This window comes from Odocoileus virginianus, unplaced genomic scaffold, assembly GCF_023699985.2.
Source record: "Odocoileus virginianus isolate 20LAN1187 ecotype Illinois unplaced genomic scaffold, Ovbor_1.2 Unplaced_Scaffold_8, whole genome shotgun sequence".
Classification (NCBI taxonomy): Eukaryota; Metazoa; Chordata; class Mammalia; order Artiodactyla; family Cervidae; genus Odocoileus; species Odocoileus virginianus.
In genome coordinates this window covers 942,501-966,046 of record NW_027224270.1, presented here as the reverse complement: position 1 = coordinate 966,046, position 23,546 = coordinate 942,501, and the positions used below count along the sequence as shown (strand labels likewise).

Genomic DNA, 23,546 nt, shown 5'->3' with positions numbered 1-23,546 from the left:
CATCACAAACCCAATTAAGTGACAAGAATTAAACTATGCATGACTGGCAGAGAAAAGAGGAGGAGAGAACAATTTAAATAATAAAACCAGCTTGGCCACTATCTCACTCAATGAAGAGATATTTTAGAGTAAATGAGATTTATAGGAAAAAAAAAAAAATCCACAGTCCTACAGTCTCAGATCCCATATGTGAAGTGTGAGCACCTCACCTCAATGAGTGAATCCAAATATAAATGAAGATAGTATGTCTTTCATATGTGTCCCCTAAATGCAAATATACTACTTAATCTGGTGCTCAAGTGGGTAAATAAACAGCAAAAGAAATTTTGATTAGGTATGATTTTCATCACCTTCTGCACGTACTTTATAACTAAATCTCGCTTAAGATGCTGCGCCGCCTACACGACCTCCACTTTATAGATACACAGACGAACAAGCCCAAGGACACCTGGAGGTCGGTCTCATCCAGGCTGGCCCCAGAGTTCTGCGGCCTTTACACCGTGGAGGCTTGTGTGCATGCTTAGTTGCTCAGTCGTGTCTGACTCTTTGTGACCCTTTGGACTGTAGCCCAGCCAGGCTCCTCTGTCCACGGGATTTTTCAGGCAAGAATACTGGAGTGGGTTGCCATTTCCTCCTCCAGGGGATCTTCCCAACTGAGGGATCGAACCTGCATCTCCTGTGTCTTCTGCATTGCAGGCAGATTCTTTACCTGCTGAGGTGATGACTTAAAACACATTAAGAGGAAATGTTAATGAGACAAACAGAGCTAGATGAAGACATTACGACCAAAGACAAGGAAACCAGATCAGAAGCTGATGTGTAGTAACTGCTCATCACAAATTCCCAGAACAATACTGATTTCATATATATATATAATACTTCTTCTCATACTAAATACTGAAGTATACTAGAGATTCACACGTTTCAGCATCCAAGCTCTAACTTGCAGACCATCTTTCACATCTAAAAGCAGTGTACGTGGACAAACACACACATGCAAAGCTTCACCAAATCATACTTCCAGACATAAAGTAACAAGTTCTACTGTCTTAGAAAGAAATACATAAAAATAAACTAGTGGAAAAGAATATGACAAAATTGAATGTTAAGAGCAAAAACATGCAAAGTAGTAAATGAATATGGTGCCTCTAACAGTAACAATGAAATTGAGAAAAATGACAAACAGAAGCGTAAGTAAGTCCTTCAAAAGAAGTCTTTGGAAGTACATTTCAAAAAATCCTGCAACTTAATTTACGGGTCATTTACTCATTACCTGTGTCCTCACACTAATAAAGATAAACATTGAATTACATTTCCCATTATCATTTTAGCAACTTTCCTTTACCTTGGGTGGAAAAATCTCTGATAGATACCAAAAGGTGTCACATGAATGAATACCAACACTGATGGTATGACAGCAGTTATTCTTGGGCTGTGCAACATGCCTTTAACCTTTCACTCTATGAAATGAATACTTTATCCTGTCTCTACCTGGGAAAAAACTTACTCTGGCCTAAGGTTGGCTAACACTGTTGGGGGTGGGACTCACACTCATGCCTGCTTGAAACCCAGGCTCTTAACCACTTTATGTTGTTTCTATATTTTAAAGATACAAACTTTACCATGAGCATTCTGCATTTTCTAATGCAGAGTTTATGGACGTGAAATAATTCTCTCACACAATATTTAAGAAGTAACTAAAATGAACTATCAGTACCTTAAATGCATGTAACTTTTCATCTCCCAAAGCTAAGACCTTCTTGTGTTTATTCCTATTTGATACTGCACAAGTATTATCCTTGAATGGCCCATAAATTGGTAAAACGAGAACACTGTGACATACAAAATATGTTAAAAGTCAGAGAATAACATCCCAAAAACTTGAAAAGTAGGTTTACCTGATTCTCATCAAAATTCTTTGGGCCTACAAGGACTTAATAACTTCCAGATTTCTGAAGTGCAGATTTTACCTGGGTCATTATGGGAATGAGGCACCACAAACACTTGAAGGGGCTTAGTGTCCCACTCATCAGGTTTATAAGTAATGTCAAATCCTTGCTTCCAAACGCCACCATCTGGATTGTCAAAAGGAATTAGACTGTAAACATCCAACATCTAAAAACAGAAAGACAAAAAAAGTTAAGTTTACTCATGTATGCATGTGTGTTAGTAAGTCGTGTCCAGCTCTCTGTGACCCCATGGACTGCAGTCTGGCAGGCTCCTCTGTCCATGGGATTCTCCAGGCAAGAATACTGCAGTGAGTCGCTGTTCCCTTCTCCAGTTAATCGTGTATAACCATTATTAATTTAAACTTAATGTTGGGAATATTTGCTCAAAACTACTTGTTGAGCTATACTCTGTATATATATTTTAAAAAATGAAACTATTTCTGTAGACCTTAAAGAGGTTAAGTCAGAACACCTTTAACCATCATTCAAAGGGCTAAAATAAAGGTTAAAATTGTGCTATATAATAAACCTGATAAATAACCCCGTTCCTCTTTTGCTCCTAATATAAAATAACTTCATTCAATTCCTCTTCCCCTACTTTACTTCCAATACAATGTAATAGAAAATGATGGGAACTGAAGAGCTAACAAAAAATTTCAATATGATCAAGTATTTTAGCATTTTCAAACAAAGTACTTAAAACTATTTTATAATTTGTCTTTATTTTATAACCAATCTCCTATATTTTGAATTCTATATCTGAATGGAAACAGATCTATAGATATTCTTTAATTTAGCTTATGTATGTTTACCTTTTTTATACTAAAAATAAAACTATAACAGGGTCAACTAGGTTTAAAATAATTTTTTTTAATTAAGATTCATCTTTTAAGTGTTCAAATATTTGCTAAGTTCCAAAGTAGTATTTCTTCTAAATAATAATCCATTTGGGAGAAAAAGGGAAAAAAATATTATAAGAAAACAAAGCCAAACAAACCTAAAGACTTATTTTTCATACCCTCTGTGATACTAAGTATGACAGAGAACACAACCCTCCTTTGGTAAAATTTAAACTACTTGAGAAATTACATCCTAACTAATACATAACTGGGTTACAAAATAATTGTTTAAGATAACAAGCAAATTATACAAAAGTGAACACAAAATATTTTAAGAAAATAACATACCTCTCACTTGGACACTCACAATGTAAATAAACGCCCCCGAGGGTAGGAAGGGATGTCTGTGAAGCGGCAGAAGAGGAGACGGAGCAGTCCCCCCGACCGACCGCGCAGGTCCTTCTCGGCCCTGCGGCTCCCGGCACCCGCTGCCTCGCTCCGCCTGAGCTCCAGGACTGCTCTGCAACTCCTTTCTAGCCGGCTCGGATTTAGGGCCGCCCCCGAAAAAGATTTTATCGTTTCCCTTTAAAGGTACTTAGTGAAAACCTAAACACAGCCAAGCCTCAGAGAAAGAGATATCCCCTCAAAGCCCAGGATCCTGATCCTATCTGAACCTGGCCACGCGCTAGCTGATGAGACAATCCCACTGTCCCCAGCTTCCAGCTTAGCAAGCAAGCCATGGAGATCATATCATGTTCTCTGTCCCCAAGAGTCAGTGAAAGTTTCTACACTGAAGCAAGGCCAGAGCCAACTCCTTTTGTCCAACTTTAAAATATTCACTCCTTAGGGTACGGCACCAAGATCCAGTTTCCGGTCTAAGGTACGATGTTAAAATAGCTCTTTGTCAACTTGTAGAACAGAGCAAATATGAGAGGCAGACTCAAAGTTTAAGAAAGGCAGAAGTCCTGTCTTACCTTAGTTCTCAACACCACTACCCTCCAAGAACAGTGCTGCTGGAGGAAAAAATTGCATTGGCCAAAAAGTTTGAGTGTTTCCTAAGCTATTACAAAACACCCAAACAAGCATTTTGGCAAACCAATATCATGCAAGATAAATACATAATTTAAAATTCTCTAATAAAATGAAATCAGTAACCTCCCGTTGAAGATGGTGTAGCAGAAGAAGATGCACTTATCTTCCCCTGCCAAAGCACCAAAATCACAACTAGCTGCTGAACAACCATTGACAGGAGCACTGGAACCTAGCAAAGAAAGATACTCCATGTCCAAAGACAAAGAAGCAGCCGCAGCAAGATGTAGCAGGGACACAATCACGATAAAATCAAATCCCACACCTACTGGGGTGAAAAGTGAAGTCGCTCAGTCGTGTCCGACTCTTTGTGTGACCCCATGGACTGTAGCCCACCAGGCTCCTCCGTCCATGGGATTCTCCAGGCAAGAATACTGGAGTGGGCTGCCATTTCCTTCTCCAGGGGATCTTCCCAACCCAGGGACTGAACCCGGGTCTCCCACATTGTAGGCAGACGCTTTACCCTCTGAGCCACCAGGGAAGTTATCGGGGTGGGTGACCCATAAACTGGACATCAATAATACTAAAGAAGTTTTCCCCCTCTTGGGAAGGTTCAGAACCCCACATCATGCTTCCCAGGCCCGGGACCCAGCAAAGGGACGGGAACCCCCAGGGTATCTGACCTTGAAGGCCAGCAGGATTCGACTACAAGACCCCCACAGGATTGGGGAACAAAGATTTCAGTCTTGGAGGACACAAACAAAAGCTTGCGCACATCACGACTCAGAGGAAGGAGCAGCGAGGCCACAGGAGACTGACCCAGAACCGCCTGCTAGCATTGCAGGGTCCCCTGTGCAGGTGCAGGTCAGCAAGGGCTCACTGCAGGGACCAGGGGACTGGCAGCAGCTGCCTGGGAAGGTCCCCTTTGGCATAAACTCTCTTGGAGGTCCCCAATAACCCAATCACAGAGCCAGTACACCCAAGGGCTGGGTGGCCTGAGGCCAAAAGGCGGTATACCAAGGAGGGAGTGCAAATCCAGCAGATAATTGGATTAAAACTTTACTGAGCAAGGCACTGCCCAGGCACTACCAGAGCAAGACCCAGTTTTTCCCACCACCAGTCCCTCCCATCAGGAAGCTTACACAAGCCTCTTAGCCTCCTCCATCAGAGGGCAGACAGAAGAAGCAAGAAGAACCACAATCCCACAGCGACTAAAATATAATCACCATGAAAAAGCAGAAAGTTACGTCCCAGATGAAGGGACAAGATAAAACCCCAGAAAAACAACTAAATGAAGTGGAGATAGGCAACCTTCCAGAAAAAGAATTCAGAATAATGATAGTGAATATGATTCAGGATCTCAGAAAAGAGAATGGAGGCAAAGATTGAGAAGATGCAAATAGTGTATACCAAAGACCTACAATGGACATGTTTTGAGTGGACTCCAGGAGTTGGTGATGGACAGAGAGGCCTGGTGTGCTGTGGTTCATGGGCTCGCAAAGAGTCAGATACGACTGAGCGACTGAACTGAACTGAAAGACCTACAAGAACTAAAGAACAAACAGAGAAGAATAACTGAGGCAGAAGCACAGATAAATGACCTGGAGGACAGAATGGTGGAAATCACTGCTGCAGAACAGAATATAGAAAAAAGAATGAAAAGAAATGAAGACAGCCTAAGAGACCTCTGGGACAACATTAAATGCACCAAAATTCACATTACAGGGATCCCAGAAGGAGGAGAGAGAGAGAGAAAGAAGGGGCCTGAGAAAATATTCAAAGAGATAATAGTTGAAAACTTACCTAATATGGGAACCAAGTCCAGGAAGCACAGAGAGTCCCAGGCAGAATAAACCCAAGGAGGAACACACAGACACACAGTAATCAAACTGACAAAAATTAAAGACAGAGATAAAATATTAAAAGCAACAAGGGAAAAATGACAACATACAAGGGAACTCCCATTAGGCTACCAGCTGATTCTCAACAGAAACTCTACAAGCCAGAAGGGAATGGCATGATATATTTAAAGTGATGAAAGGGAAGAACCTACAACCAAGAATACTCTACCCAGCAAGACTCTCCTTCAGATTTGATGGAGAAATCAAAAGCTTTCCAGACAAGCAAAAGTTAAGAGAACTCAGCATCACCAAACCAGCTTTACAACAAATGCTAAAGGAACTTCTCTAGGCAGAAAACAAGAGAAGGAAAAGCCTCAGCGACAGAAAGTAAATCCAGAACAATTAAGAAACAGGTAACAGGATCACGGGTGCATGCATGCTAAGTTGCTTCAGTTGTGCCCAACTCTTTGTGACCCCATGGACTGTGTCCCCCCAGGCTCCTCTGTCCATGGACTCTCCAGGCAAGAACACTGGAGTGGGTTGCCATGCCCCCTCCAGGGGATCTTCCTGACCCAGGGATCGAATTCCGGTCTACATATCAATAATCACCTTAAACACAAACGGAGTAAATGCACCAACCAAAAGACATAGCCTGGCTTAATTAGCAGATATGACAACATGTGTATGTATGCATGTTTGTTTACCACATCACTCTGCTTGACCCCCTAAATTGCATGTAATTAATCAAGTTCCCATTATACCTTGCAATTGTAACCTATACAACTTTTTGTATAGATTTTATTTTTTGTCTAGCTATAGATGGTGAAAACTAATAAACATCTTTTACTATTGTGACAATATAACTATTACTCACTTAACATCATTGTATCATGATTGATCAACAGAAAAATCATAGAATTTTATATCACCAAAACTACCATTTAATAGAAAAACCTGTAATCACTTTTTGAAATCCAGATGCAGAACAGAATTATTTTGGTATTTTTTTGAAAAATACAAATGCCCAAGAATTGCTTATTTGCCAGAGGTCCAGATATGTTTCTAATGAGCAGTCATATTTAAAAGCAACTGGACTGTATGAGAATCTTTTACTTTTATCTAGCTTGTTTCACTTTTTCTATTTCATATTCAGTGCTCCCATTTCATTTAGTTTATGTTTTCCAATCTCTCCATCTCTTCATTTTTTTTAATGTTCTTTTCTCAAGCCTTTATCAAGCATAGTAGAAAAGCTTTTTTGTGTGTGTATATATATATAATATGTATATATTTTACAAGACTTATGAATTTTTGCCTAACTAAAAAGTTTATGACATTTTGATTCCACTTGTTTGACTTAGTATGAACAGAATGCTAGATTTCTAATTTAAAAAATAGATATGCAATAAGCAACAAAGGTTTACTGTATAGCACAGGGAACTATAGTCAGTATCTTGTAATAACCTATAATGGAAAATAATTTCAAAAATAACATGTGTATAACTGAATCACACACACAAAAAAAGAATTCCTACTTTCTGAAATTTAGTAATGTTTATCTTTTTGCCAGTTTTTCTAAATGTCCTATGGACATCTAATAACAATGTATGAGATACAAAATTTTAAATATATTTGTGTAGGATATGATTAATATAAATTAATTAAATCACTGCAGATGGTGATTGCAGCCATGAAATTAAAAGACGCTTACTCCTTGGAAGGAAAGTTATGACCAACCTAGATAGCATATTAAAAAGCAGAGACATTACTTTGCCAACAAAGGTCTGTCTAGTCAAGGCTATGGTTTTTCCAGTGGTCATGTATGGATGTGAGAGTTGGACTGTGAAGAAAGCTGAGCGCTGAAGAATTGACACTTTTGAACTGTGGTGTTGGAGAAGACTCTTGAGAGTCCCTTGGACTGCAAGATCCAACCAATCCATCCTAAAGGACATCAGTCCTGGGTGTTCATTGGTAGGACTGATGCTAAAGCTGAAACTCCAATACTTTGGCCACCTCATGCGAAGAGTTGACATCTTTGGAAAAGACCCTGATGCTGGGAAAGATTGAGGGCAGAAGGAGAAGGGGACGACAGAGGATGAGATGGTTAGATGGCATCACCACTCAACGGACATGAGTTTGAGTAAACTCCGGGATTTGGTGATGGACAGGGAGGCCTGGTGTGCTGCGATTCATGGGGTCGCAAAGAGTCTGACAAAACTAAGTGACTGAACTGAACTGAATTAAATATAAACCAATTATATTTAAATTATTAATGACATCACTCAAGATGCTCCTATTCTTATTTTTTGTGCACTTGACATTCTCAGAGAAATGTTAATATATCTCATGATATATTATATATATGATTATATATTTTTCTTTTCCCTCATATTTCTTCTGATTTCTCCTTTATGTATCTTTGTTTCTTTATTGTTAAGGTGTCTAATCATTTATGTCATCTATCTTCTTTGTGAATTGTACATTTTATCATTAAAAATATTCATCTTTGTTTCATTAAAAAAAAAAAAAAGAATCCAGGGCGGAGGAAGGTCTCTGTAAATAAATGCAAGAGTGTAAAGAAAATAAAATCATACTACCTAGATAGGAAAAAATAAACATAAATAAATGAAAGATAGAAGTTATTTGAAATCCAAAATATAGTATCTCAAAATTAAAATCCAATAATTACTATCTGAAAGTAGCTTTAAATATCACTGGGCAGCAAACTAAAGATATTAGAAATAAAAACAGGATCAAGCTAAAAATTCATAAATAAACCCTTTTTAAGAAAGGAAATCAATCAGAAAAATGAATAGCCTTATAGATCATAAAGAGTATGAGAATATCTCCTACTAAATGAAAATGGTAAAACTGATCATGTTTAGGGAAATATATATCAACTTCCTTTTAAATAACTGCAGAACTAATTTTTAAAATACAGCTCTGACTAAACCAATAAAAGGAAAATAGGTGAAATTAATTTTGATGATATATTTTAACCTAATATATTCAAAATATTACCATCCCAATACATAATCAAAATAAAATAAGCAAGGTATTTCACATTCTTCTTTTCACACTAAATCTTCAGCACTCTGTGTGGATATGGCATGTCTCAGCTCAGACTTGCCACGCTGGGCGTGCTCACCAGCCACAGGTGGACAGCAGCCTTCATACTGGCAGCCCGTGGACTTCTCCCTTCCCCTCCACAAAGGCACATTCAGTAAAAAGAAGGTACCATTACACTGTATGAAACTTACGTATGGCAGATACACAGTAAGAGTAGGGCTTTTCTTGTATTCTCTAAAGGAAGGGGGAAAAAAATCTCTTTGCCAAGATTTAAACCTCTATAAAGGTCTTTAACTAATACAGAAAATAAAACCTAAGAAGCACACAGAAAAGGCCATAGTCACATAGTATAAAAGAAAAACTAGGAGAAACACAGAATTACAGAATTTTATCACTAAAAAGAACATCAATGATCATGTGACCAGTTAAATGACTTCACAAAAACAGAAACTGTAATCCAAAGAATTTAGCAACTAAAAACAGGTACCAAATCAAATCTAAAAAGACAAAAACAAATCAAAGCCCGGTAATAATTCATGAATGCATACATTACCTGCACGTCTGAACTCTGACTTCCACTTTGTGAGGCAAACAGACAGTCTCCAGGGTCAACCGTGAGGGACAAACGTCTCGACGGCAGCGGAGGAGAGCCAGCACTATGGCTGAAGTTGCCTTTTGAGTTTTTCGCACCATCCTCCACAGATTCACTCAGATTGATGACTGAGTCTCTAATATTTGAGATGATTTCATTATTCTCAGCTAGCAAACGTTCCAAATGGTCTATTTTTTCTTGCAACATTGAAAGCTGGCCCTGTAATAAAAAAGAAAAAGACAGCTATATGAAACTCTAAGATAGCTCTACTGAGACAGACAACATTTTTTTAAAACTATGTGCCTGACCGAAAGGGTAGCCACTCACCCTTCACTTCTCTCTTTTATAAGTGGGGTCACTGGAAGCGCGAGCAGCTGGCAGGGCTTTAAACACCAGAGTACAGCAGAAAGCCCTCCCCATGGCCGCAGCCTTTGTTTAGTCATACTTTAGAAGGTGCAAAACAAAGACCAAGAATATTTGGGCCTATGTTTCCTATCACCCCAAACCCAGTCCTAAAAGACCTTCAGGGCTCTAAAACCACTAAGGGCAATGCTATATTATATTCAGGTATGAAATTTTAAATTTAGGTACAATTGAGTCCAGTTACTTAAAAGAACAAAAAAGTATGAACTTGAAAATGACTGTTCCATTTCAATCAGTAACACTAGTGAACAATCCTAAACAAGAACTACCACCAATAGAAAAATCTAGTCAACTCTTTTAATTAGCTATATTGTGAAAAAGACTGGCATGCGCCTTGCCCCAGCAACTGCACTTAAGTCATTCAGATCACTTCTACTGCACTGTGCACTTTCGTTTCTTTTCATTGATCCTCACATGTAGAGGCTTGCCACCTCTAAACACAAAACTTTCCTTTACAGAATAAGCCTTCAACCTCTGATCTGTAGGAGGCTGCTATTTCTGTCACACAGCTCTAGGTAAAGGGGCTTCCCTGGCGCTTCAGCCAGGCAGGAATCCATGCAATGCAGGAGACCGCCTGCAATGCAACGGACCAGGGTTCAATCCCAGGGTCAGGAAGATTCCCAGCAGCAGGAAACGGCAGTCCACCTCAGTCGCAGTCTTCATCTTGTTCACTCCAATATCCTGGGTCCCAAAGACATAGTACGTAAATGCTTGTCACATAGATCTCTACACTTCTTCAATGCAACAATACTGCTTTAGTGAACACCCTCTGTACAAGCATAATGCTACATGCTGGGAAGACATATGAGCATTAGATATGGCTCCCTACATTGAACAAACAAGGTGGCATTGTATTCAGGCCATAGCAATAGCCCTCCCCATGACTGCAAAAAAGTCCACATTAAGGTTTAAAAAAATAAACGCACAGAAAGCAAAATAAATCTGGACACCCAGAAACAAAATTTCTCTCACCAGTAAATAACAGAAAGACAGAAAGGAGAAAAGAAAAAAACACCTACATGTCCCAAAGTGAAGGACTGCTCAAACAATATTACTAACATCATGAATAGCTTTTAGTCACTAAAAACTTAGAAATACAATTTTTTAAAAAAATAGAGAAGCCACTTTCAAAAGATAGAGTGATGCAAACACAGTTTTAAAACTGTGTGTATGACATAATCGATCACCTTTTTAATAAAAGACACATATAGAAATAAATAAGCAGGGTGACAACATACAGCCTTGATGCACTCCTTTTCCTATTTGGAACCAGTCTCTTGTTCCACGTCCAGTTCTAACTGTCGCTTCCTGGCCTGCATACAGATTTCTCAAGAGGCAGGTCAGGTGGTCTGGTGGTGACTGCAGCCATGAAATAAAAGGACACTTACTGCTTGGAAGAAAAGTTATGACCAACCTAGACAGCATATTAAAAAGCAGAGACATTTACCTTTGCCAACAAAGGTCCGTCTAGTCAAGGCTATGGTTTTTCCAGTAGTCATGTATGGGTGTGAGAGTTGGACTATAAAGAAAGCTGAGCACCAAAGAATTGATGCTTTTGAACTGTGGTGTTGGAGAAGACTCTTGAGAGTCCCTTGGACTGCAAGGAGATCCAACCAGTCCATCCTAAAGGACATCAGTCCTGAATATTCATTGGAAGGACTGATGCTGAAGCTGAAACTCCAATACTTTGGCCACTTGATGCAAAGAACTGACTCATTGGAAAAGACCCTGATGCTGGGAAAGATTGAGGGCAGGAGGAAGAGGGGACGACAGAGGATGAGATGGTTGGATGACATCACTGACTCAATGGACATGGGTTTGAATAAACTCCGGGCACTGGTGACGAGCAGGGAGGCCTGGCGTGCTGCGGTCCATGAGGCTGCAAAGAGTCGGACATGACTGAGTGACTGAGCTGAACTGAAATGCACTATCAAAGGCTGTCTGAAATAAGGGAAAATTTTTCTTCACTCATCATCACAATACCCCAGACTGAGGCTTTTTGAAATCACTTCTGATGAGTTCTTTTGAATATTTCCAGCACCGAAGACACAAGCCTACTTCAGTGACACTTACAATTTCTACCACAGCAGGTCCAACAGTAAATCAAGTTCCTCTGATTCCAAGCAGAATTAGAACGTGTTGACTTGTCTGGCCTGCAGTAAAGCTACACACCTCCATAAAATAAAACCTTAGTCTAAAATACCACCATTCCAGAGCTTTTAAAGATGCCATGTGTTTCACCAGACACTTACAATGTATAAATTAATTCATGGGCGCGATGTTTCTCCAGATCTTTCCGTACTTTCAGGAAAAGATAATTTTGGAGCCATGCACATTGCAAAGTTACTTGCAGCTTAAAAGAACACACTGCAAAAGAGTTAATTAAGTTCCTTTTGGGGATGTTCTCACTGTGGCCCCAGTGCCGTAACCCATGGACGGAGAGTGCCATACAGAATAAACATCACAGGCGATCGGTGTTTCCTGAGAAAGGACCCAGCAGGCACTCAGGATGACGTCAAGTTCACTGTAGCTTTAAAGATACAATGAAAGATCAGTACCTGGAACTCTGTGCTGAATAGTAAGTCCATAGAGAAAATCCTGTCCTGGGGATATGTTAGCATAATGGTCTAGTGAAAATCATTTTCTAAACTATATTATGCAGTAGAATAAAGTCTTGATCCAAACAGCTGAAATTTGTGAAATACACATACGTCCATAAGCAAATTCTGTATACATGTCAGAGAAGAGTGATATGACTTTAAAAAGATACACTTGCGGTCTGCATTAAAGAAACAGAAATCATAGATAATGTTTCAATTATGCTGACAAATCAAAGAACACTGATGGTAATATTGAAAAAGACAATTTTCTGTAGGGCAAGAAAATCACTTGTGAGAAAACCGCTTTATTCTTTGATTTGCTAATCAGTTCTAAAGGGAGGCCAGTGTTGCACTGCCACGGAGTGGGAAAGAAGGTCACGATGATTTATGCTGCTTTTGGTGAAAGAGAATAACTGAGTAAAGGAAAAAAAAATCACTGACAGCAAAGACTTTGGAGAGAAAATTCAGAGTCTGCTGCCAACGAATCAGGATCAGGGCCCCCAACTGTCCTGTGGACAGAGCCAACCTATGCACACCTACTGCTACATTTACAAAATCGTCATGCAGCTGTTTGCCCCACAGAAGCCTCCCGCTTGGGGTTGGCGTCACTATGATCACTGGAGCAGGGCAGAATCTGCACATCATTCTTCCTTCCTGTGACCACTGAGAATACATGCCCTCCTGTCTCTCCATGCTTCCAAGGCCAACACTCCACTGGTGATCTCTAAACCCACCTCTCAACGGCTCAAAGGCATTCCCTTCGGCCAAATTCCCTCAACACTGCTTCACCAAATTCCCCTTCTAAAAGTAACGCCTCCTCAATAGTATAACATTGTACTAGGTCAAAGAACATGAAATTACTATTCTCTTCAGCTGGAAATAGTCAAATGTCACCAGTTTCTCGGGGTCCCACTTAACACTGCAGCCCATCCGAAAAACCACCTCTGGTGTTTAGCCCTGCCTTTCCCTTCCAGGGCCCTACGGTACCAAAACCACCAGTCGGCGCGCCCCTGCAGAGCAAGGCCACACGACCACGAAACACTGGCCTTTGGGACAGAGACAGGCTCATCACAGCGCTAGGCAGGGAGATGGGGGGGCGCAGGCCCTAAGAGCCCCAGGTTACTCAAGTTCCCAGCACAGCCCTCTTCTAGAAAGGGGAGGGAGGGACGTGGTTACAGAGACAGGCTCATTACAGCGCTAGGCAGGGAGATGGGGGGGGTGCAGGCCCTAAGAGCCCCAGGTTACTCAAGTTCCCAGCACAGCCCTCTTCTAGAAAGGGGAGGGAGGGACGTGGTGATACAGACTTCGTGGTGTCAGATCCTTTGTCCTAGAAGTCAGGTCATGGTCAGGTAACCATGGTCCTGTCATCTCTCTCTAAGGGACGTTTTCCTCTGTCCTCAGAAGAAAGGGCGAGTTTGGGTCCCAGCTAAGAGGAGGCGTTTTCAGCGGCGGCTCCCTCAAGGCCAGGGCCCAGACCCTGCCCGCGGTCATCGTGAGGGGCCGGGCCGGACCCAGCTGGCCCGCAGGCTCCGCAAGCGCCGAGACGGCGGGCCCAGAGCCCAGGCTGCATCCCTGCACAGGGCCGCTGCTGTCGGGTGGCGGAGGTGCACACAGGGAGGGTCCCCACCACCCCCAGGTCTGGGCCTGGGGAAGACGGAGCCCTCGAATGCCGCACCCCCTACTCACAGGCCCGGCCTGGCGGCTGCTCGGAGGCCAAAGAGCCGGGCGGCCTAGGGAGAAGGCAGGCTGCCTCTGAGCTCTGACCTCGCACTCTGCCCGAGGACCACCCTCTGCCCAGCAGGAGCGCGGAGGGTGGCTCAGGGAGTGCTGGCGAGCGGGAGGGGCCCACCCGGACCGATGGCGGAGCAGGACCACCGAGGGCCCACCCGGACCGATGGCGGAGCAGGACCACCACCACCGAGGGCCCGGGACCCCTGCCTGCTCTGCTCGGGGGCGGAGGGTGAGGGCGCAGAGCGGTGGCTGTGCCACCGGCCGCCCTGGGCTCCCCTCCCTACAGTCCAAGCAGCCACTTAAGGATCCCCTAGAGCCACAGCATCAACCACGCCCTCCTCAGATGGAACACGTTTAATCAGTCCAGTGGTAGTTTCTCATGTACTTCAAAAAAACAAAACACGGAAACACCCCACACTAGACTCAATAAGGACCTGCATATCTACCTCCCCACCTCACTCTTTCTCTCCTCCAATTTCAGTTCAGTTCAGTTCAGTCGCTCAGTTGTGTCCAACTCTTTGAGACCCCGTGGACTGCGGCTCGCAGGCGTCCCTGTCCATCACCAACTCCCGGAGTTTGCTCAAACTCATGTCCATCCAGTCAGTGATGCCATCCAACCATCTCATCCTCTGTCGTCCCCTTCTCCTCCTGCCCCAATCCTTCCCAGAATCAGGGTCTTTTCTAATGAGTCAGCTCTTCAAATCAAGTGGCCAAAGTATTGGAGTTTCAGCTTCAGCATCAGTCCTTCCAATGAACACTCAGGACTGACTTCCTTTAGGATGATGGACTGGTTGGATCTCCTTGCAGTACAAGGGACTTCTCCAACACCACAGTTCAAAAGCATCAATTCGGTGCTCAGCTTTCTTTATAGTCCAACTCTCACATCCATACATGACTACTGGAAAAACAATAGCTTTGACTAGACGGACCTTTGTTGGCAAAGTAATGTCTCTGCTGTCTAGGTTGGTCATAGCTTTTCTTCCAAGGAGCAAGCGTCTTTTAATTTCATGGCTGCAGTCACCATCTGCAGTGATTTTGGAGCCCAAGAAAATAAAGTCTGTCACTGTTTCCACTGTTTCTCCATCTATTTGCCATGAAGTGATGGGACCAGATGCCATGATCTTAGTTTTCTGAATGTTGAGTTTTAAGCCAACCTTTTCACTCTCTTTTGCTTTCATCAGGAGGCTCTTTAGCTCTTCACTTCCTACTCAGCCACACCATTCTGTGCCGTGCTGCTCTTAGACACTCAGTCGTGTCCGACTCTCTGTGACCCCATGGACTGTAGCCTCCAGGTTCCTCTGTCCAAGGGATTCTTCAGGCAAGAATCCTGGAGTGGGTTGCCATGCCCTCCTCCAGGCGATCTTCCCGCCCCAGGGATTGAACCCAGGTCCACCTCGTTGCAGGCGCATTCTTTACTGTCTGAAAGCCCAAGCTCCTCCCACTACATCCAGATCTCGCACAGGTTCTCTCTTTAAACAGAGCTTCACCCCTTCTCAAGTGTTCCCTCTGCATGGCTTTCTGCAGTCATCCTCTCTGAAATAGGCCTCCTCATGTTATATTTCATGTCAGCTTATTTTTTTTGCTTCTTTCATAGTATTTTTGCCTATTTTATTCATGTATTTTTACCCACCTTCAGCACTAAATGAATCACTATATTTAGAACAGGCACTGCAGCTGTTTTACTCACCACTGTACCCACTGTATTCTGATGCCGAGCACAATGCCTGGCACAAAGCAGAACTGGAAACATTTACTTTAAAAAAGTGGGCAGCATTTTCTCTAAGACAAAGAAGCAGTAACTGTCATTTTGTGGCACATACACCTACACTACAAACACAAATAAAAATGAAACTAACAATTTTTAAAGAAAGAAAAAATCTTCACTGTAACCCTAAATGTAGGTAAGAAAAGCATGAGGAGTCCTAAATAGTAGGATGATCTTCATGGACTGTCTGGGAAATGAGAGAGAAACTGATCCATATTCAGCCACAAGGTGAGCATCATGACCTGTGAGTACAGCAGAAAGCATGGCTTCCTCTCTAAGCAAAGATTGTGGACTCTGTACAGTCCAACCAAATGTTCTCAGGTTTCACAGCCATCAGCAACTGTGGCTCAATGAGCTACGATTTTCAGCTGACGAGGGTGACTGAGGGCGTTTGAATTCAGAACCCTGGGACAATTCTAGAATTCTTCCTACCATGTTAGTGATATGAAATCTTCACACAACCAAATCAAACTTATAATTAAGGGAACTCCAGAGGAAATAATATTACATGTATATAACCAGCACTCTAAAGAGGCAGCATTCTAAAGAAAAAAGCTTTCCCCATGGTATGCTTGTGTGTACACCTGATGCTTTTTCCCCTTTAAATCTAATTTGTTAGCGTCAGCTATCACTCCATCACATCAAGATTTTTCTGCATTTGGATTCTGTCACTAAAGGGCCCTTCGTGTAGTGAGTGTTGTTGGGTCAACAGGCTCCAACAGTGACCATCAAGACTCATTGCAAAGGCTGCTCAAAAGTACAAACCCCTGGGATCCACCCTAGAATGTCACGTAGCGCCCCAGAAACTGCAATGTTTATGCTCCACAGGTGACTCTGGTGATCATTTAGGTTTGGGACCTGTGGCTCTGAAGTCACACATCTCAGTGAGGTACCAGGGGTCCCCAACCTCCAGAATCTAATGTCTGATGATCTGAGGTGGAGCTGATACAGTAATAACAAAGGGCACAATAGATGTGAGGCGCCTGAATCATCCCGAAACCACACCCCCGACCTCGGTCAGTGGAAAACTGTCTTCCACAAAACCAATCCCTGGTGCCAAAAAGATGGGAGGCTGCTGCCTCAGGGGATGCAGCAGACAATCAACCATTTGGAAGATCATCCCTCAACTCCCCACAGGGTGACATGAATTCACAGAGCTGCACCGTTCGATAACCTGTTTAAACCGGACAGTAACGCTCACCCACCTCATGGTCTTGTGGTAGGAGATCACATTTGTATTTTCAATAGCAGCAAATAATGATTACTTTTATTTTTAATGACTCCTTTTACCAAATAAAGACAAAACCAGTTTAGCTAAAAAGTTAAAGTACATGGGTCCTGGATCACACTACTTGGGCTCTAATCCTAGTTTCAGCACTTTCCTGTGACCTTGGGAAAGTAGCTTAACGTTTGGAAGCCTCGTTGCATCACAGGCAAAACGCAGTGCTAACCCCGCTGCGTGCAACGGCTGTAAGTGAATCGGCGCCGAGTCTGCCGGCAAGGGGAAGGCCTTCCCTGGTGGCTCAGAGAGTAAAGAGCCTGCCTGCAGCGCAGCAGACGCGAGAGACGTGGGCTTGATCCCTGGGCCAGGAAGATCCCCTAGAGAGGGAATGGCTACCCCTCCAGCGGGCGTGCCTGGAGGACCCCATGCACAGAGGGGCCTGGCGGGCTGCAGCCCACGGGGTCACTGAGACTCAGACACGGCCGAGCGACCAACACTTCACTCGTGCTACTAAGCAAACACTCAGGACGACACCACTGCTGCCACTGCCCTGACGAGGGTCTGGCTTTCTAACATTACGCTGAAGGGACCAACAGCCGGGATTAGGAGCAGACTCTAAAGCCACGTCGAGCGAGTGGCGTCACCAAAACAGCAGCACGGAAGACCCTCACCCCCATCTTCCCACAGAGATCAACAATTAGACAGCTATCCACAAGCAGAACTGTTCTGGGAGAGCTCTGGAGGCTACTTACAGAATTTCAGCAACCTGGTGGAACAAAAAACCCTCGAGAATCCCACCCACAGAAAGAAGGACTGCAGCTTCACTGTGCTGCCTCATCCCATCCCCCAGGCCGGCGCTGCTCAGCGCCAAGAGGGAACTCCGCAGCTGGAAGAGTTCCTCTTTCCGGGAAAGGGAAGCGGGGTAGGGGGCACCGCGTGGGGAGACGCACAGAGGCTTCGAGGCACGCGGGAGGGCGGGCTCCGGGGAGCAGTCACACAGCCGGGGCGGAGCAGCTCCAAAGCCCGTCTCCCAGAGAGAGCCGCAGCTGCCCGAAGGAGCCCAGGGCCAGCACGGCAGCCGCAGGAGCCCCGCAGAGCCCACCGGTTCTCGCCCGCAGGCGGGCACGCCCGAGCCCCTCCAGCCCTCCCCACGCAGCCTCTCTGGAGCCTGGGAGCTGCACTCGCAGCCACTTCTGGCCTCCGGGGAGGCCGGCGGGCACTGCAAGATGCCCCAGCCGGTGCCCGTCCCCAGCCTCCGCTGTCTCCGCACAGGGCACTGTCCCACAGCGGCCTGTCAGCCAGGATGAGGCCTGTCTGCTGTCACTGCAGGCGCCACTGTGCCCACCCGCACACACCCCCCAGCTGTCACCTACGCAACGCCTGCCTGCCTGTCCCCAGCACTCCGCTGCACGCCCGCCGTGGGACCGAGCCATCCCCAGAAGCACCAACAAGCAGGAGGCCTGCAACCACCTGGGCACCCACAGCTGGCTCCAGCTCCGCTGCCTGACGTGGCCCCACAGTTACACGCACGTCTGCAACCAGCCCGGCTGCCACCCTGCTCCCTGCAGCTGGCCCCCACAGCCAGATGCGTGCACATCCCCATGCTGGCCAGCATGCCGTGTGGTCTGATGCATAGCCACTGAGCCCAGGAGGGCCCCTGAGGACTCACAGCCCTGGAGCCCTCTGCACACACCTGCGGCACTCACCAGAAACCACACATATCAGTGCTACGGAATGCAAAAGACAGCACACTATCCCCAAGCTGATGCAGCCGCACACAGCTGCACTGAAGCCCTGACCTACGAGACCTGGGGTCGCAGCACGCCCCAGCATGCCCCACGCACAGGGGCGAGGCTTCACGCACTGAAGTCAGGCCGCGACGTCTGGGGGAGGACACTGCTTCTTCAAATGCAGGTACCTTTACCAGGCTAGAGGGAGCACAAACAATCAGGGAAGGATGACTCCCTCAAAGGAGTACAGTAAACCCCTAGCAACTAGTCCCAAACAAAAGAAGATACAGGAGTTGCCCAACAAATAATTCAAAATACTCGTTGAAAAGGTGCTCAGAGTTACAAGAGAACACAGATAAGCAATATAAGAATATCAGAAACCTAATATAACAACAAAATGAGACATTCACTGAAGAGAAGGAAAATACATGGAAGAGCCAAACAAGAAGTTTTGACCTGAAGAATACAATGATCAATAGGAAGTTCTAACATCAGACTTGACCAAGCAGAAAAAAGAATACGCAAGCTCAAAAATAGATCAATTGAAATCATCCTATCAGAGGAGAAAAAAGAAAAAGGAATGAGAAAGAATTTTAAAAGCCTACATGTTCTGTGGGATACCAGTAAAAGACCCAGTCTGCAAATTACTGGAGTTTGAGAAGGAGAAGGATGCAGAAAGCTTATTGAATGAAATAATGGCAGAGAACTTTCCCAAACTAAGGAGAGATGTGGATCAGGTTCATGAAGCTAACAGGTCACCAAATACACTTAAAGAGATCCACACCAAGACACAGTATAATAAAATTGACAAAAGTCAAAGATAAAGAAAAATCTAAAAAGCTGGAAGAGAAAAAAAAAAAGCCTATAAATTTTAGGGGAATCCCCCATTAGGCTATTGGTGGACTTCTAAGCAGGAATCTTAGATACCTGACAGGGCAGGAGAGAGTGGGATGATAAATTTAAAGTGCTAAAAGAAGGAAACTGCCAACCAAGGATACCTTCCCAGGCAGAGCTGTCTTTCACAAATGGAGAGGAGATAAAGACTATCCTAGACAAACAAAAATTAAGGGAACTTATTACCACAACACCTGTATTATGAGAAATGCTGGAAAAAAAGTCTGCAAGCTGAGGACATACTTATTAGTAACACAAAAACATAGAAAATGCAAAACACACTGGTAAGGGTAAGTATGTAGTCAAATTCAGAATACTCTTAACAGTGTAATATGGTAGCCTGCAGTGTTACCCCTAATTAAAAAAAAAGTTAAAGAACAAGAGCATTAAAATAACTATTAGCTACGGTAATTTGTCAGTGGATAAACATTATAAAAAGAGGTAAGTCATGACATCAAAACATCAAAAGGGTAAAAGGAGTAAAACAAACTCCTTTACATCAAAAGGAGCAAAAGGGTAAAAGTTTTGGTCTGTGATCAAGATTAACTTGTTATCATGGTAAAACAGACTGTTACAACTACAGAATGTTTCATGTGCGCCTCATCCTCATGGTAACCACAAAGCAAAATGCTATAGCAGATTGGCAAAAGATAAAGAGAAGAGAATCAACACACAGTGCTACAGAAAATCAAATTACAAAGGAAGGCAGCAGGGGAGGAATAAAGAACAAGGGAAATACAAAACAGCCAGACAACAAAATGACATTAGTAAGCTCTTACCAATTAGTAATTACTCTAAATGTAAATGGACTGAATATGCCGACTGAAAACCAGAGTGGCTGGATGGACAAAAAGCAAGACCTAACTAAATACTGCCTACACAACACTCACTTCTGCTTTAAGGAGGCACACAGGTTCAAAGTAAAGAGGTAGAGAAACACGTTCAGGAGAATTTCCTGGTGGTCCTGTGGTTGGGACTCAGTGATTTCACTGCCAGGGCCCAGGTTGGATCCATGGCAGGGGAAATATGATCCCACAAGCTGTGCAACTCAAGTCAAAAAAATTAATAAATAAACTAGCAATTTTTTTGAAAAAAGATATTCTGTGCAAATAAAAACCAAAACTGAAGCATAATTCTATCAGACAAAAGAAACTTTAAGCCAAAAATGGTAAAAAGAAACAAAAAAGCCACCATATATCGATAGAGTAATCAATTAGTCAAGAAGATAGAACAATCTTAAATATATATGTGCCCAACATTGGAGCACCAAAATATATTAAAAGCAATTACTAACAGACCTGAAGGAAAAACAGACAATACAGTAACTGTAGGGGACTTTAACGTTCAAGCTGGATTTAGAAAAGCCAGAGGAACCAGAGATCAAATTGCCAACATCCACTGGATCATCAAAAAAGCAAGAGAGTTCCAGAAAAACATCTACTTCTGCTTTATTGACTATGCCAAAGCCTTTGACTCTGTGGATCACAACAAACTGTGGAAAATTCTTAAAGAGATGGGGTACCAGACCACCTGACCTGCCTCCGGAGAAATCTGTATGCAGGTCAGAAGCAACAGTTAGAACTGGACATGGAACAACAGACTGGTTCCAAATCGGGAAAGGAGTACGTCAAGGCTGTATACTGTCACTCTGCTTATTTAACTTATATGCAGAGTACATCATGAGAAACGCTGGGCTGGATGAAGCACAAGCTGGAATCAAGATTGCTGGGAGAAATATCAGTAAACTCAAATATGCAGATGATAGCACCGTTATGGCAGAAAGCGAAGAACTAAAGAGCCTCTTGATGAAACTGAAAGAGGAGAGTGAAAAAGTTGGCTTAAAGCTCAACATTCAGAAAACTAAGATCATGGCATCCGGCCCCATCACTTCATGGCAAATAGATGGGAAAACAATGGAAATGGTGACAGATTTTATTGTGGGGTGGCTCCAAAATCACTGAAGATGGTGACTGCAGCCATGAAATTAAAAGATGCTTGCTCCTTGGAAGGAAAGTTATGACCAACTAGACAGCATATTAAAAAACAGAGACATTACTTTGCCAACAAAGGTCCATCTAGTCAAGATTATGGTTTTTCCAGTAGTCATGTATGGATGTGAGAGTTGGACTGTGAAGAAAGCTGAGTGCCGAAAAATTGATGCTTTTGAACTGTGGTGTTGGAGAAGACTCTTGAGAGTCTCTTGGACTGCAAGGAGATCCAACCAGTCCATCCTAAAGGAGATCAGTCCTGGGTGTTCATTGGAGGGACTGATGCTGAAGCTGAAACTCCAATACTTTGGCCACCTGATGCAAAGAGGTGACTCATTAGAAAAGACCCTGATGCTGAGAAAGACTGAAGGTGGGAGGAGAAGGGGACGACTCAGGATGAGAAGGTTGGATGGCATTACCACTCAACGGACATGGGTTTGAGTAAACTCTGGGAGTTTGTGATAGACAAGGAAGTCTGGAGCGCTGCAGTCCATGGGGTCTCAGAGAGAGTTGGAAATGACTGAGCAACGGAACTGAACTGAACTGGGGGACTTTAATACTCCACTTTGAACAACTGATAGATCATCCAGACAGAAAATCAACAAGGAAACATTGGTCTTGAGCCATACTTTATAACAAACGGATCTAAGACACGTATGGAACATTGCATCTAATGGCAGCAGAACACATACTCTTTTTGAGCACACGAGAAACACTCTAGCACAGATGATACGATAGGCCACAAAGCAGGTCAGCAAATTTAAGAATTTCCCACCAGAATGGAGTCTAACTAGAAACTAGAAATCAACTGACTGGAAGAATACTGGAATATTGGCAAATATGTGGAAATTACATAACACACTTCTGAATGACTGATGGGTCAAAGAAGAAACCAAAGGGAAATCTAAAAATACCTTTATACAAATGAAAATGGAAACACAGCATACAAAAACCCAGTAAATGCTGCAAAAAGCAATTCTAAAAGGGAAATTTATAGTGAGAAATGTCTACATAAAGAAAAAGAAATATCTCAAACAACTTAACTTTACAACTCAAGGAATAGAGAAAGGAAAATAAACTAAGCCCAAAGCTAGCAGAAGGAATTAACAAATATTAGAACAGAAACAAATGGAAAGATATTTCTTGTTCACAAGTTAAAAGAACAAATATTGTTAATATGTCCATATTACCCAATGCCGCCCCTATCAAAATTCAATGCAATCTCTATCAAAATTCCAATGGCATTTTTGACAGAAATAGAAAGAATAATCTTGCAATCTGTATAGAATGATCAAAGACCTCAAAAAGCCAAAGCAATCTTGAGAAAGAAGAATAAAGCTGGCATTTCCTGATTTCAAGCTGTACTAAAAGCTACAGCAATCAAAACAGTATGGTACTGGCATAAAAAGAGACCCACAGGCAATGGAACAGAATCAGAAGCTCAGAAATAAATACTCACATATATGGTCAACTAATATTTAATAAGGGAGGCAAAAATATTCAGTGGGGAAAAGACAAAAATGTCTTCCACAAATGATGTTGAGAATAATGAAAAACCACAAGCAGAAGAAATGAATTAGACCCCTATTTTATACCAGTGAAATGGACTCAAACATAAGAAATGAAACTATAAAACCCCTAGAAGAAAACATAGGGAAAATGTTTGACATTGGCCTGGGCAACCATTTTTTGGATATGACCCCAAAAACACAAGCAGCTAAAGCAAAATTAATAAATCAGACTACATCAAACTAAAACGTTTCTGCACAGCAAAAGAAGCAAACAACAAAACAAAAAAGGCACCTATGGAACAAGAAAAAAATACTTGCAAACATATATCTAATAAGAGATAAATACCCAATATATAAAGAACTCAT

At 43.0% G+C, this 23,546-nt stretch overlaps 1 protein-coding gene across 1 annotated transcript in view; it reads right to left on the bottom strand.

Moving 5' to 3' along the window:
* Positions 1 to 23,546, bottom strand: part of MAN2A1 (mannosidase alpha class 2A member 1) — a 197,235-nt gene that overhangs the window by 152,058 nt on the left and 21,631 nt on the right. The window contains exons 2-3 of the mRNA XM_020911732.2: positions 9,278 to 9,535; positions 1,971 to 2,115 (exon numbers count right to left, since the gene is read on the bottom strand). Of these exons, the coding sequence (XP_020767391.1) occupies positions 1,971 to 2,115; positions 9,278 to 9,535 (403 nt within the window). The remainder of the gene's footprint in view (positions 1 to 1,970; positions 2,116 to 9,277; positions 9,536 to 23,546) is intronic.